The sequence below is a fragment of the Pyrus communis genome, chromosome 5, assembly GCF_963583255.1.
Source record: "Pyrus communis chromosome 5, drPyrComm1.1, whole genome shotgun sequence".
NCBI lineage: Eukaryota > Viridiplantae > Streptophyta > Magnoliopsida > Rosales > Rosaceae > Pyrus > Pyrus communis.
The window spans coordinates 8,808,417-8,822,989 of record NC_084807.1 but is presented as its reverse complement, the minus strand read 5'-3'; the positions used below and the strand labels follow the sequence as shown (position 1 = coordinate 8,822,989).

The window sequence follows — 14,573 nt, the reverse complement described above, 5'->3', positions numbered from 1 at the left end:
CCCTGAAAAGTACCGTGGGTTTGATCAGAGATGAAAAACATCTCAGTTTCATAAAATGTGACATCCAGGGTGACATAGAAATGCTTAGTAGGTGGATGGTAACATTGATATCCCTTATGTTGGCTATTAAATCCCAAAAATACACAACAAACAGTACACAGATCCAATTTACTCCGTTGATTCTTGTGAAGATGCACATAAGCCACACATCCAAATATGTGAGGTGATAATTGAAGAGAAGATGGTAGAGTGACATAATCCATCAAGGCTTCCATGGGAGTTCGGAAGTTGTGAATTCGAGAGGGCATTCAATTAAGAAGATAAACGGAATACATAACTGCATTTGCCCAATAGGTATGAGGAGCATAAGCCCTAATTAGAAAAACCTGTGTAGTTTCTAAGATATGTCTGTTCTTACGTTCTGCCACACCATTTTGTTGAGGAGTTTGAGGACAAGTAGTCTCGTGAAATATGTCGTGCTCTGCCAAAAATTGTGATAGTTCAGAATTAAGATATTCTCCACCATTATCGGATCTTAGGACTTTGATAGGAAGAGAACATTGATTTTCAATCATTCGATAAAACTGTTGGAAAATTTTCTCAATGTCACTCTTCTGTTTAATGGTATAGAGCCAAGTGATTCTGGTGCAATCATCTACAAAGGTAACAAACCACCGAATACCGTGGCGCGTTGTTATTGGTGAGGGACCCCATACATCAGAGTGAATTAACTCAAAGGGTAGTGATCTTTTATTGAGACTCAAGTGGTAAGAACTACAATGAATTTTTGCAAGAATGCAATCTTGACACTAAAAATCAGAGTCTGAAATGCCATTAAATAAAGACATAAGCAATTTTCTTAAATAACCAAAAGATGCATGTCCTAGTCGACGATGCCATAACCAGATTTTCTTAACCTTGTTGTTGTGACCACTGCTCACTTGGTTGACTCGTCCCAGTACCACATCATCCACATAATATAACCCTTTCCTTTTAGTACCACGCCCAATGATCGCTCGTGTCTGGATATCCTGTAGTAGGCAAAAAGTGGGAAACATGAGTACAACACAATCTAATTGTTCTGTAACTTGACCAACAGAAAGTAAATGGTTCGACAATGAAAGAACAAGAAGAGTGTTATGCAGAGATAGAGAGGGAGTAAGTGCAATGGAACCCACTCTTATAACTGGAGCAATTTCACTGTTTGATGTGATAACATTCTCCTTGGGTGGCACGATTAAGTGGTGAAACAAGAATTCATCATATGTCATATGATCCGTAGCCCCAGAATCAATTATCCAACCAGAATCTCGTTTACTGGATGTCGTGAATGCAGTGCCAATTTTACTTGGATCATCGGATTGTTCTTGACATACACATAATTCCTACACTGGTGTTCCTGACTTCAGAAATTGGCCACGCTTGTAGGTCAGCATATGGTCCAGCATGTATGACAACATGTTCTGCCAATTGCCCGACTTAGGTTTGCGCTTGATAATCAGCCATGGAAGAGACTGTTGGCACTTAGAGTTTAGCGTCTTTTGCTTCAAGACATTGGACTTTGGTTTTCCTAGGTTTTGTTGTTTAGTAATCCTTTCTTCTTTCAGTGAGATAAGCAACAATGTCTCTTGCTTCGAGACAATTGCTGGAAGAAAAAAATAATTTCTTTTGGGTTTTAGAGATGTGGCTGGAAAAACTTTTTCTTTTGGTTTTCAGATGCAGCGGCTGTAAGGAGAAAGAGAGTTAGGTTCGAACCTACTCTGGTACCAAGATAAAAGTATTTAGGGTTTGAATTGTATGTTTATTCCTCTCTCTAGGAGGTAAATATATAGTTGTACAATATCCCACATAACAAGAAATAAGAATTCCAATTATACAAGGAATAAATTATAGGATTACATTCCTAAACTAAATGTTTGACTCATGCCAACACCATTGGCCTTCCAAATAGGTATAATCTTATTCTACACTTTCCTATCTTCATTTTGATATATTATGGGTCGAATTTGGTTAAGAAACGATTAAGTTACGAAACTTTGAAAATTGCCCAAAATCGTTTTTAATGGAAGGACCAAAATCATGGATGGTGGACAATCTCAAGGACCATTTCTATTGATTTTCAATCTCAGGGACCATTTCTATTGATCATGCAAATCTCAGGGACCATTTTGTATAATAACCCATTACAAAATATTGGATAAGAAATCCACCATCTAGGAAAACTAGCTAAGACCTCTCAAGTAGATCTATTTACAAGGAAGGACTATCAAAGAACCTCTAAAACTGCATGTGCAATCCCAAAGCATTGAGTTACGGGTTCATAACCACTTGAGTTGCAATATTAGATATTGGTGTGGGAAGCTGCAAAAGACCAGAGATCCAGCAAGAAGAGGATCAGGGGACGAAAATTAACTAGAAGGTAATTAATTCCTAATAGAACACATACACACACACACACACAAACATCACATACAACTGAGAAGAGAATGGTGACTGGGATGGAGTAACTGGTAACAGTCCTTGAGCAGGGATCTGATCAAGAAACTTTTCATTCTTTATTAAGGGTGCCTGCTCATGGAAGGAACCTCAAAAGTGGGAACCAATGCATCCCTCTGTACTTCTTCTTGTCATCGATGTTGTAGAATTATCAAAAAGACGAGCCAAGACCCACTTCCAACAACGTCGATATTGTCCCCAACTTGGTAATTACCACCTACACAATTTGTCAGGTGTGGGGTTTTATCACAAAAGGCCTCAGTGTTAGTTGGAGTGGAGTTAGGATATTTAAACTTTTTTTTTTCTCGTTAATACGGTCAATGTGGGACATTTCAATAGATGCAGCTAATGAGAGATACAGAGAGAGAAGAAACTGTAAATTTGGTGAAAGTAAGCAATTGAATAGTAAAAAATAAGAGTGCTGATAAACCTACATGCTGTCTTATTTTTTTCACCCATCTTTCAATACTTTATTTTATGTCAATTTTAACCTCTTGTAAAATGACATATAAGGACAAGGTAAAAAACAAGTTGCTTCTAGTGATCTGCAAGCACACCCTAAATTCTTGTTTGGATTTTGTCATTCTACGTTGCTTTTGGGTGTCTCAATCACTCCCTCAAATTTTTCAAAAATGTTGAAGACACAGGTACTACTATGGGGAACCATTTGATCAAAGGCTATGCTCGGAGCAAAACTTCGCGCAGAATTTGTTGAATTGTATAAATGGCTGGTGGGTTTAGAGGCAGAGGCGATGGGTTTTCCTATTCGTATGTTTTTAGGCCTCGGGGTTGGTGATAAAAGGGGAATAGGTGTTGTAACGCCTCACCCCGAAATATTTATTTCGGAAAACAATATTGGTGATAGGCCCAAACTAAACTCTTGTTTAGTTAACTACCATTAATCACGATTCTCTACTTCAATTTCTTAATCCCTCACAAAAATTTATGACCAACATTTATTTACCAAAACATAAGGTTAAATCTCAAATTATTCACCAAATTCCTTTTCTTAGTTCAATTTCTCAACAAAAGATTTGTCTCGATTAATTAAGGCTGCATCTAACTCCTGTTAGACTGCCTACGTACCCTTGAATGAGATCAAGCCTTTCGTAGTTCACAATTCAATCCTAATCCATTTCCGATTATATTCCAAATAAACGAAATATCCAACATTAGTTATAATGATTGAAACACATCCAATGGATAACAAATTCGTATTTAGAATATCCAACAAAATGGCAGCATCGGCCAACTGGCCATGCTCCGCCGTGGGCGGCGGTTTCCAGCAAATGGAAACCCCAAATTCTAACCAACTCTAAAAATTACCAAATTTTACAGAAACAACTTTCATTCCTAGGCCGAAGTCTAATTCAGCCAATAAACATCTCAAATCGCCCTCGAACCACCGAAAACCATTGATTTTGGTGTTCTTGATTCAACTCCAAAACAACTCCGACACCCCAACCAATGCATGGGCTTTGTTCTAGGCCTCAACAAGAGTCCAAAGCTGGTGGTAATTGAAGGATTTTTCAGGTTTTGACGAATCGAAGCCAAACCCGTCGCACCCACCGTGCGGCTTCTCCTAAAATCAAATCAATTTCTTTAGTTTTTCGGGTGTAAATGGGAGAGGTAATGACTAGGTTCGAAGTGAGGAGTAATTTGACACCATCCCCGTCATCAACAGTGGCTGGAATAGACAAATGGAGTCTGGTCGGGTCAGCGGATTGAAAGGGTTCGTGTTACTTTTCCTTCTCCCTCCTTTCTCTCCTTCCTCCCCCCCCCTTGATTGGGAAGTTTCTCCACCATTTTCTCTCCTTTCTCTTCTCTCCTTTCCATCTCAGCCATCCATCTCTCTCTCTCTTTTCTCTTATTTTCCTCTCATCCTAGCCACACACGTGACACATGGCACAACTTAGTGCTCCAGATTTTCTGGAGCCTTCTAAAATGAAGTAAAATTACCAAAATGTACCTAACTTTAAATGTTAATAACTCCTTTGTAATAACTCCGCTTCACAAACAGTTTACGCCTATGCGCTCGTAGGACCGAGCTCTACCCAAATTTAACAAGAGATAATTTCATATGTATGAGTATAGAATACATCCTCATATAATTAAGTAAAACCAACAAGGGTTATTTTCATCTTTTCCACTTAACGATAAATTTTACTATGTAAATTATAATAATTTCCAGAAACAAAACTTTTACATAACCATAAATCGATTTTTTTCCACATATTCATATATTTAAATTTTTAGGGTATTACAGGTGCACATGAGGGTTCTAGTAAGTGGGTTCATGGGTGGTGTTGAGTATGCACGCCGGGTGTTTGATGGTATGATTGAGAGGAGTGTTATGAGTTGGAATTCGCTACTTGCTGGCTATCTATGGTGTCTGGAATTCGCTGCTTGAATGCTATGTATGGTGTCTGGATGTTGATGGTGCGCAGAGAATTTTTTATGAGGTGCCAGAGAGGAATATTGTTTCATGGATCAACATGATTGTGGGGTGTGCTCAGAATGGGAGGTATACGCAGGCTTTATGACAAGTTGTTAATTAGAGGTTATTTTAAGAATAATAGTGGATGTGAAAATAACGTTTTAATTTTTTAACTTTTAAATGTGGGTAGAATTAAAATGTGGGTGAAGAAATAGGACAACGGGATGAGTCTAGTAGCATTCAAAAAGAAAGATGCTTTAGCCTTTTAAGAAGCTGAAGGCTTGCAACTAATTGGGTGTTGACACCCACACTTATCAATTTATAAATGAAATTGAATTTGAATAATTTGGGCTTCAAAAAAATTGCACGGAAACCCGGAAGAAGATGAAAATTGAAGCAAACTATACGCATTGAGCAATTGAGACTCACCCAAAATATCGGAAATTAAAAGTATTAACGCATTAAGTGAAAATTAAAATTATCTCAATTTGAAGCTCATATCAGGCACATCAAGCGAAACCAAGACAAACAAAAGTCATTCACTATGGAAGATTATTACAAAATCGCAGGACTCAGAAAATCTAAAAGCGAGTGGGTTCTACAGGATGAAGATTTTATGGTTTTGATTCAAATTTCAATAAATGAAAAATAAATTATAAAAAAAATCATTAAAATTTAATAATGGTCACAAATGTAAATAAAATTAAAATTAGTAACTAACATATCAAGCAAGAGGTCACTGGTTAAGCTCCACACTTTGTGGCAGCGTCCGTGCATCCGCTGCTTTCTCCAGCATTCACGGTGGCGGTCGACGATGGTACTTCCACACCAGCAGTTCTCGGTGCCATATCTATTTATCAATTATTTCTCTCCGCTGTCTGTAAAATAGGAAAAATTGCAGAAGGGAACACTCGGAAAGTTAGAAAAATGGTGAGTGTTATAGATTGAAGAATTTGCTTGATCGATGTGGTGTGGGTTAAATTGTAAGGCTTGGGGACCAAATTGTAATAGCATTTAGTTTTATGGATTTATTTTAAAGAAGTAGTTGTTGTTGCCATCTGGCATTCACACACTATGACGTGGGGATTTGGATTCTCTTCTGAGCTAATGAATGTTACCGTTGGATAAAAATTGAACGGATTCTCTTCTGAGCTAATGAATGTTACCGTTGGATAAAAATTGAACGATCAGGATAATTAATGAGAATGATGCTCTTCATTAGCTCAGGAGAAATAGAAAAGTATTTTTCCTTTTACTGTTCATTGTCTTCCTCCTTGCACCGCCATAGCCATCACAATCATCGGTCAAGGTTGAACCGATCCTCGGCTGAGTCCTATTACTGGTATCTCCCACCATCTTGGTATCCCTTCCGTTTTATGCCTTGACCCAATCCAAACACTCGCATCTCCGTTATGGAATCTCGCATGTCTGCCATTGAATCCACCCCTGCTAATCTTCCCACTCTCTTCGCCGAAGCTATCGACCATGCATTCGAAACTCGAATACCAATGTATTTCGAGCAATTCTGGCGGGAGCAAAGTGTTCGTAGAGGGAGCGATGCTTCATCGGCTTAGCACCACGCCGATAACCAAGTTTCTCGTGAAATCGATCAGATCCAGGCGCCCCGTAGCCCTCACAGCTCAACTGGAGCTCATTCCCCACGATCGGCGTGGTCTCCTCGCATCTAGATGGTGAGATCCTTCAATAGTCTCATGCTGCGAGGACTTCACTCGAGCATTGTGCAGAGAATTCGGGCTCTCTGAGTTTGAAGACGGTGTTGAAGCACTCTTCAAACTTCCCCACACAGGTACTCTTCGTGAGTATATTACTGAGTTTAGAAAACTTGCTAATCATACCAGTGAAGTTGGTCCTATTTTATTGAATAGTTGTTTCGTTGGTGGTCTTAAGAGAGAATTGAAATTTGATGTGAAACTACTGAAACCCAAAACTTTTTGTGAAGTTATTGCTACAGATATTCAATTAGACTTCAAATTTCAGGAACTTAAGGGGGGATCCTACAAACCAGCAAACCCTACACTGCCAAAAATTCAGTTGCCAAACACCACAGTGACTACACCTTATGTTCCTAGGCTACATAATTACCCTATTAAGAAACTTTCACCTGCTGAAATTCAGTTGAAAAGGGAGAATGGAGAGTGTTGGTTTTGTAATGATAAATGGGTTAAGGGCCTCAAGTGTGGGTTGAAACAATTATTGATGTTGGTGAGACTACTATTGAAGCCACTCTTGAATTCAAACAAATGCAACTTAGTGAATGTGCCTTTTATGGTACCACTTCACACCCAACTGCTCAAACTATGAAAGCACATGGTTCTGTGAATGGTCATTCTGTTAGGATCTCACTGGATTCTGGCAGCACTCACAACTTTGTAGATTCTAGGTTGCTAAACAATGGGGCCAACAGGTACATCCAACTAAAGCATTTGAAGTGATGATTGCTGATGGTGGGAAGGTCCCAAGTTCTGGTTGTTGTAAATCTAATGCATTGTCTTTGGGACTATGATTGCATTGTTGATCTGTTTACCTCTTTGTGGTTGTGATTTAGTTCTTGGAGTCCAATGGCTTTCTACAATTAGTCCGGCCTTATGGGATTTCCAAAAGCTGATTATGGAATTCACACAGCACCCAAAGCATTACAAACTGAGAAATTCACCATCTCCAAGGCCTCTAATCCAGGATGTAGCCCTGCAACATCTCAATAAGAAGATTTGCAACTCTAATTTGGGATTCTTCCTCTGTTCACTAGAAACTCAAGGGGTACCTTTCAGTGACGTAACTCCCAAGCAACTGCAAGAATTACAATCTCTTATTGGAGAATTTAATGAGCTTTTTGTGATACCACCCCATCCACCTCCTTCCAGGATTCATGATCACCATATCCCTCTCTTACCTGGCGACAAATGTGTTTTAATGTTTTGAAGTAATATTTATGTGGCAATGTGTGGTATGTGCAAATTTAAGAAAAAAAAATATTTTTCTTAACGGGTCATAACAGGTCGGGTCACTTTACCCGTTAGGTAAAGTGACCCAACTTGTTAAGGACCTGCTAAGATAACGTGTATGACACGACACGACCCGTTAAGATAACAGGTGTTACACAAAAACGACAAGAACACGATAGACACGACCCGTTTGCCAAGCCTAGTCAGCGTAGAGAGTGATAACTTTCTTATAGCCAAGGCAAGAATCTTGCCCTTTCAAAAATGACATTTGTTGATGCACAAAATCAATGAGACTTTGGAACAACGTAAAGTGTCAAGTTTGTGAGCTTTGCGAGGTTGCTCCGGTCACTTGGTGATAGTCTATATATATAATGCGAAGAGGACAAAAAGGTGAAATCATTCCGTTATGCTAAAAATGTCCTCACTTCATACATAAAGCTAACGTATAATTGCTCACAAAAACAAGGTCAAAATCCTAACATGATGCAATAAAAAGTGGAATTATATGCTATGAACAATATGATGCAATAAAATATGTCTCTTGCATGCACATGAGCGGTTGCAGAGAAGTTAGTAATAAGTAAAGAGATAGAGATAAGGAAGTAAACACAAGATGTACTTGATTCACCCTAAGTTGGGCTACATCCACGGAATAGAGGAGTTCTCATTAATAGCGAAGAGTTTACACAATACATAGGTTCAAGCATAATCATCATTAGTAGCTTCTAATGATGAGTTTAAGTACAGTAGTGACATTATCCCCTAATTGTATGAGAATGGTCTCCTTTTATACATGAGAGTCTCTTAGGGCATGTTTGGTATTGGATTTGAGTTCAAGGTTTTTAACTCAAAAATAATTTTTAAGTTTTAAAGTAAAAAAAAAACCCGTTTGGTAAGCCCATTTTGCAAAACTGGACTCAAAAAAATTTAAGAACAGCCCATTATAATTTGAAAACAACAAAAGTCAGGTTTTAGTATTATTTTTTTTTTTCACAGATTCAGATCGCAATGGAGGTCTGAGTGACCTGCGCCGCGCAAACCACGAACAAGCCTTCCACCTCACCAACCACGAACGACCAAGAGGTTCCGGCCAGTAAGGTGAAGGTTCCGGCGAATAGCTTTAAGCTTCGAATCTCTGAGTGGTTGATTGGGGACGAGACTGGGCCATTATCTTCACTGTCAAGAACGATCAAGGTAATGGGTCTTTCTCTTACTATTTTGTTTGGTTCCTCAGAATGGAGAAAATGATCAGAAAGTTGGATTTATGTGTTTTATGTGTTGGGTTGTGAGAAATTGAGTTTATCTGTCTAATTGGTGTGATTCATTTATGTATTGTATATATATATTCCGAGCAATGGAGCAGAGACAGTGTGGCATTGCAAATTGCAATCCAAACTGATCGATTTCGGTTCCAGGAAGAACAAATACAAGCTTTTGTTTACAAGGACATCGAATCGGACTCGGTCGTTTTCGTTCTCGGTGAAGAGCGTTCTAGACAAGCCTTATTAGCTCAAGAATCCGATCATCGAACAAGGTCCTCCTCCTCATCTTCTCTGTTCTTTGATATATAGATATATATATATATATATTAAAAAAAAAAAAAAAAAAAAAAAAACCATACTTTAATGCTTTGATTGTTCATCACTCACATTTTACCTAGTTAGTTCAGAAAATGATTGGGAACCACCATCTGGTTGTGATTAATTTACATGAAAAGTGTATTAAAAAATCCATTCTTTGTTAGTCTAATGGTCATAATTTGCTATCCGTTTTTCCATTCAAACTCAACTTTTGAGGAGTTTTTGGAAGTGGGGTTTGTTTATTAGATGGCTAAGAGCTTGAAAATCATCTTTTTAAGCTGGATTTTTGCTATCTTGAATCGATAGATGACACGAATTAGCTGATGGGTTCAGATCCTTTTTTTATGCTGACATGGTAAATATGTGGTTGGTTACAAAATTCATATGGTTGCTTGTTTCATAGAATGGATTTCTGACATTTGCTACATGTATGTAGCAAGTAATATTATGTGATATACTTGTTTCATTGGATGGGTCTTTGGAGTAGCCAAAACGTCAAATGTTTGAGTTCAAAAATGAAATTTTCATATTTTCTCTGTGAATGCTTTAATGATAGACTTGGTCTTTGAATTACGTTGTGTTTTTTAGTAATGGTTCCTGTTTGGATTTAATAAGAGAAGTCTCATTTTCATTTTGGTCTTTGAATTAAGTTGTATTGTCATGCCTGTGTCTTTGGAAGAGGTAAATGAGTTACTCTTAGGTCACACTACTCTTATTTTGTTTGATATTCGCATGCATAAAATGTCTTTTTATTTATCATCTAGTTCGTGAAAACTGAGTATATAGTACATACTACATAGAACTGAGTATATATGTGTTTTGTACATTCATAAGTGAATGTAGCTTTTAGCTTTGTATTAATTTCGATGTTTCCGTTTACATTGTTCTAGTACGTGTCTGAGAGATGTCAAACAAGGACTTTGAAAATGACCTTGATGATAAAGCTAATTGGCCAAAACCTATTGAAGACTACTTCATTAGTATGTTGTATGAAGAGACAAAAAAAGGCTTGCAAACCAACACTTTAGAAAAGAATCAGTGGGATGCGATTGACATGAAGTTGTTTGACAAATATGGTAAGAGATACACTCTTGAAAAATTGAAGCAAAAATATAATCGGTTGCGGAAGATTTACTGTGAGTTTGCCAAGCTTGTTAATCATACTGGGATGGGTTGGGACCCTGTTGCAAACACTGTTCAAGCATCGGACGAAGTTTGGGCAGCTTATATTAAGGTATTTATTATATTATATAATGTATTTTCTTTATAGATATGCATTTATAATATTATTTTCTAAGTGTGGTCAACCTATATTAAAATTTTATAGAAAAACAAGTTTGCTAGCCGTTTCCGTAGCAAAGGGTGTTCTCATTATGAGGTGCTTGGACAGATTTTCAATAATACCACTGCTACTGGTCAAATGCAGTATGCATCCACCAATTCTCCTCCAAATTCTGATTTTGAGAGAGAGTTAGAAGCTGGGTTTCTTACCACTGGTGCACGCATTAGACAAAGTATCGGAAGTGGTTCAAGGGCATTTAGTGAGGGACATGAAGGAACCAGTACCAAGCGTTGTGCTCTTTTTCCTCCATGTGATCTTTCCTAGAAGTCAAAGTCATCCAAGTCAACCAAAATGGACGAAGCTATTGCAGCTTGGGCAAAGTCGCTTAATGCCAAGACTGAGGCTACATTGGAGAAGGTTAAGCGTAAAAGAGAGAGGGAAGTATCCTCCCCATTGAGAGAGTTAAGTACCATTGAAGATTGTATGGAAGTACTTGAGGGCATGGAAGATATTGATGATACCGCTTATTTGAAAGCTTTGGAGAAGTTCACTAGCTCGGATTGGAGGAGGATGTTTATGAAGATGTCTGAGTCGAGGAAAAAATTATGGCTTAATAGTCTAAAATGAATAGTTTTTAAGGATGTTAGAGACCACAATTAGTCTCAAAGTTTATTGGTTTTCTAGAATGTTTTAATGTAATATTTATTGTCTAAGACTTGAAGTTTAATTTGATTACCGAGCATACATGTGTTGTATTACCACATGAATATCAAAATAGTATGTTTAAGGTTTAATTTCATATGTTTTGTATATCTTAAAACAAATACATAATTTTAAAAAAAAAATGTTGTTTTTAAGAGTTAAACCAAACAAGTTTTCAAATTTTTAGATTCAAAAATAGTTTTTAAGTTCAATGCCAAACACGTTTTTGAAACCTAAAAAGAACTGTTTCTAAGAAATGTTCTTAAAAGTTAGTTTTAAGAACAATTCAAGTTTTTGAGTAGGATACCAAACAGGCCCTTACTTTCTCCTTCTTTTTCCGACGTTAAGATTCTAGTCTTGCAGGCCAATGAGAATGTGCCAATCTGGAAAGTTATTTGTCGTAAACCAAGGAGTAGCATCTTATATATAGCGGAGGCTAGTAGAGCTGGTTTATCCTCAATATTCGCTCTGAGATCTGAAACACCAAATACAATTTATATAGAGGTATTCGCTAGGTGCCTTGGAAGATGGCAATTTATAATGTCATGTATTTCTACAACAATCAGCAGTAGCTGTTGGTCAATGTTAACGTTGCAGCATCACTGACCAACCACCGTCACGCTAACCGTAACAACATTCTAGCATTTGCCATTTCGACAATCCTGACGTTGATCCAAATGAGATATCCGCAACAGGATCTGTTCCAAACAAACCCCACACTCACGATTATTGCTTTGCATTTACATTACTCGAGCTGCTGCTACTGTTTACGAGCAGGGACACCGCTACTAGTAGTACTAGCACATATGATCTTGCAATTAGTTTGTGCCGCACGGGCCATGATGTTTGGTTCAGTCTCAATTGCTTCATTTTTGTGGCTTTTGCTTTTCCACCACCCCCGTTCCTGGGGACCTGTGGTGTATCTAATTTTGTGCTTGGCTTTTCCGGTGGTGCAGCATTAAACAATTTACAATGTAGGTAAACATTTAATTACAAAACATCTAAAGTACAAGATAGATACATACAATTGCGTGACGATCGAAGTTGGGACACCTAAAACACTGGAGATGCAATTAGCTGCTGATTAGTGTAACAAAAATTACATATCATGTCTTTTGGCCATGCAAATAATTAGTGGGCACTCTCCGACACCCAGCCTGAGACCATACTTTGGTCCACTGGTTTTGGTCCCCCGCAAGACCTTGAGACAGATTCAAATAGTTTTTCAATCTCCGGCGCACATCTGATGAAAGCTCGGTTCCAGAAATGGTATCTCGGATTCTGAAAAAATTTCAACAATACCCTTGTGGTTTGCTCCTGGATAATTTCATGCTGAAGTAAAAAATAACGTCAACAGCTAGAAGATGCAGCTCAATCGTAATTGATATGAAAACAATCCCCCAAAAATTTTTCAACAAAAAGAATGACGACTATCACAGAGCAAATATGAAGCATCTAAGTTGTCTCACCTGGTTTGATTCAGCAAACAAGTACAAAACAATGAAAGAAAAGTAATGGGTATGGGTGTTTGCATAACGCAGTTGGTTCGCGATCGCATTTAGGAAAAGGTAGCGCCCTTCAGTATCTAGGTCCACTATCAGAGTCTGAAAAATATCCAAAGCAGCACCCACCAAATAGACAGTCAATGGAACAGTTTGGGTAGATTGGCCTGAAGCTGCTGGATAGCCTGTAAAATCAACCCAAAATATAAGCACCCGACCAAAACTCCTAGTCTTGTGTCCAAACACAAAAAAGATCAGGATCCTCTCCTGAGCTAAGGGTGAGGATCCTCCTGACCAAGAACATCGGGCCGTTGAAATTTTATCCAACAGCTACAAACAGGAATCCCTCTAAAAGTTATAATAATTGTAACCATTGGATAAAATTTCAACGGTCCGATGTGCTTGGTCAGGAGGATCCTCACCCTTAGCTCAGGAGAGGATCCTGATCCAAAAAAAGTGGGTTTCGTGACGATTTCGTAGTGGTGAATTAAAAGGTCAATAAGACCTTAGGAAACAACCCACAAGTCACTGCAAATTCTGAAACAATTTTGTAGTATACTAGCAAAAGAGCCCACGCATTGCTGCGGGTTTACAATTCTGTTTAGACATACTAACAACAATGTTTACATCTCTATTTACTTATATATGTACATTCATATTTACAATCCTATTTACATAAATCTACTATTCAGAAATTCCGACTCTCTTCATTGAAACTTCAGAGGTTTTTTCCCCTTGCTTAGAAATTGGAATAAAACTGTAATTATTGAGGTGATTTTTTTTAATTGCTAAAAAATTGGATACTTTCTTCAGTTGGTTTTCAAATACATTTAATAAGAAATGTCAAAAACAAATATATGCTGATCTCCAAATTTAAGTACGCCATGAAGAGAAAAATAATAATTACAACTTACACATGTTAAAGCAAACAAATGAGGAGAAAGTACTCTTCAAACTGCTAATCTCACATTTTCCTCTAAGCTAACCACAATAAACTCTTTTACCACAATTCTTAGCCTGCAGGTATGAATAAAGGTTAGAATTCACATCTTATAGTAAACAGAAATATACTCTCATTCTGCTAAATTGTGAACTGAGAAAAACAAATGCATAGATGTAGGAAAAGATTTATAAGATCTTAAAAAATGTAAAAAAAAAAGGGTAATCATCCTCTTATAAATGCTTTATTATACTTTGTACCCGACCAAACATTGCATCTATGTGTTAAAAAAACATAAGGATGGAACTTGAAGTGTTCTTAAAACGGAAACCCAATGCTTGATGTTTTGAGGCTGCCAACTCATTAGTCATTGCAGCAAATTTGGAAATGAAACAACGACATCTTTCGAAACACAGATATCATGAATTCTAAACCATATGGACAAAATCACCCTCTGAACTTTTGAGAATTACCCTCCCAACCCAGTGTTAGCTGGCGGTCCTCCAACCCAGCCACGTCCCCCGACAATCAAGTCAACTCGTGCTCATTGACGTGTATTCTGAAATCTAAACAATTTTGGAAATTAAGGGGAATTTTCGCCAATTCTGAAACACCAGACACTTTATATAGAGCTTTAGAATGGCTGGGTCTCTCAATTCTGAAACACCAAA

At 37.7% G+C, this 14,573-nt stretch overlaps 1 protein-coding gene across 1 annotated transcript in view; it reads right to left on the bottom strand.

The window, feature by feature from the left end:
- The window catches only part of LOC137734256 (uncharacterized), a 90,943-nt gene extending 76,617 nt beyond the window's left edge, over window positions 1-14,326 (bottom strand). The window contains exons 1-2 of the mRNA XM_068473552.1: window positions 13,877-14,326; window positions 12,930-13,147 (exon numbers count right to left, since the gene is read on the bottom strand). Of these exons, the coding sequence (XP_068329653.1) occupies window positions 12,930-13,147; window positions 13,877-13,880 (222 nt within the window). The 5' untranslated portion in view covers window positions 13,881-14,326. The remainder of the gene's footprint in view (window positions 1-12,929; window positions 13,148-13,876) is intronic.
- Window positions 14,327-14,573: the final 247 nt, after the last annotated feature.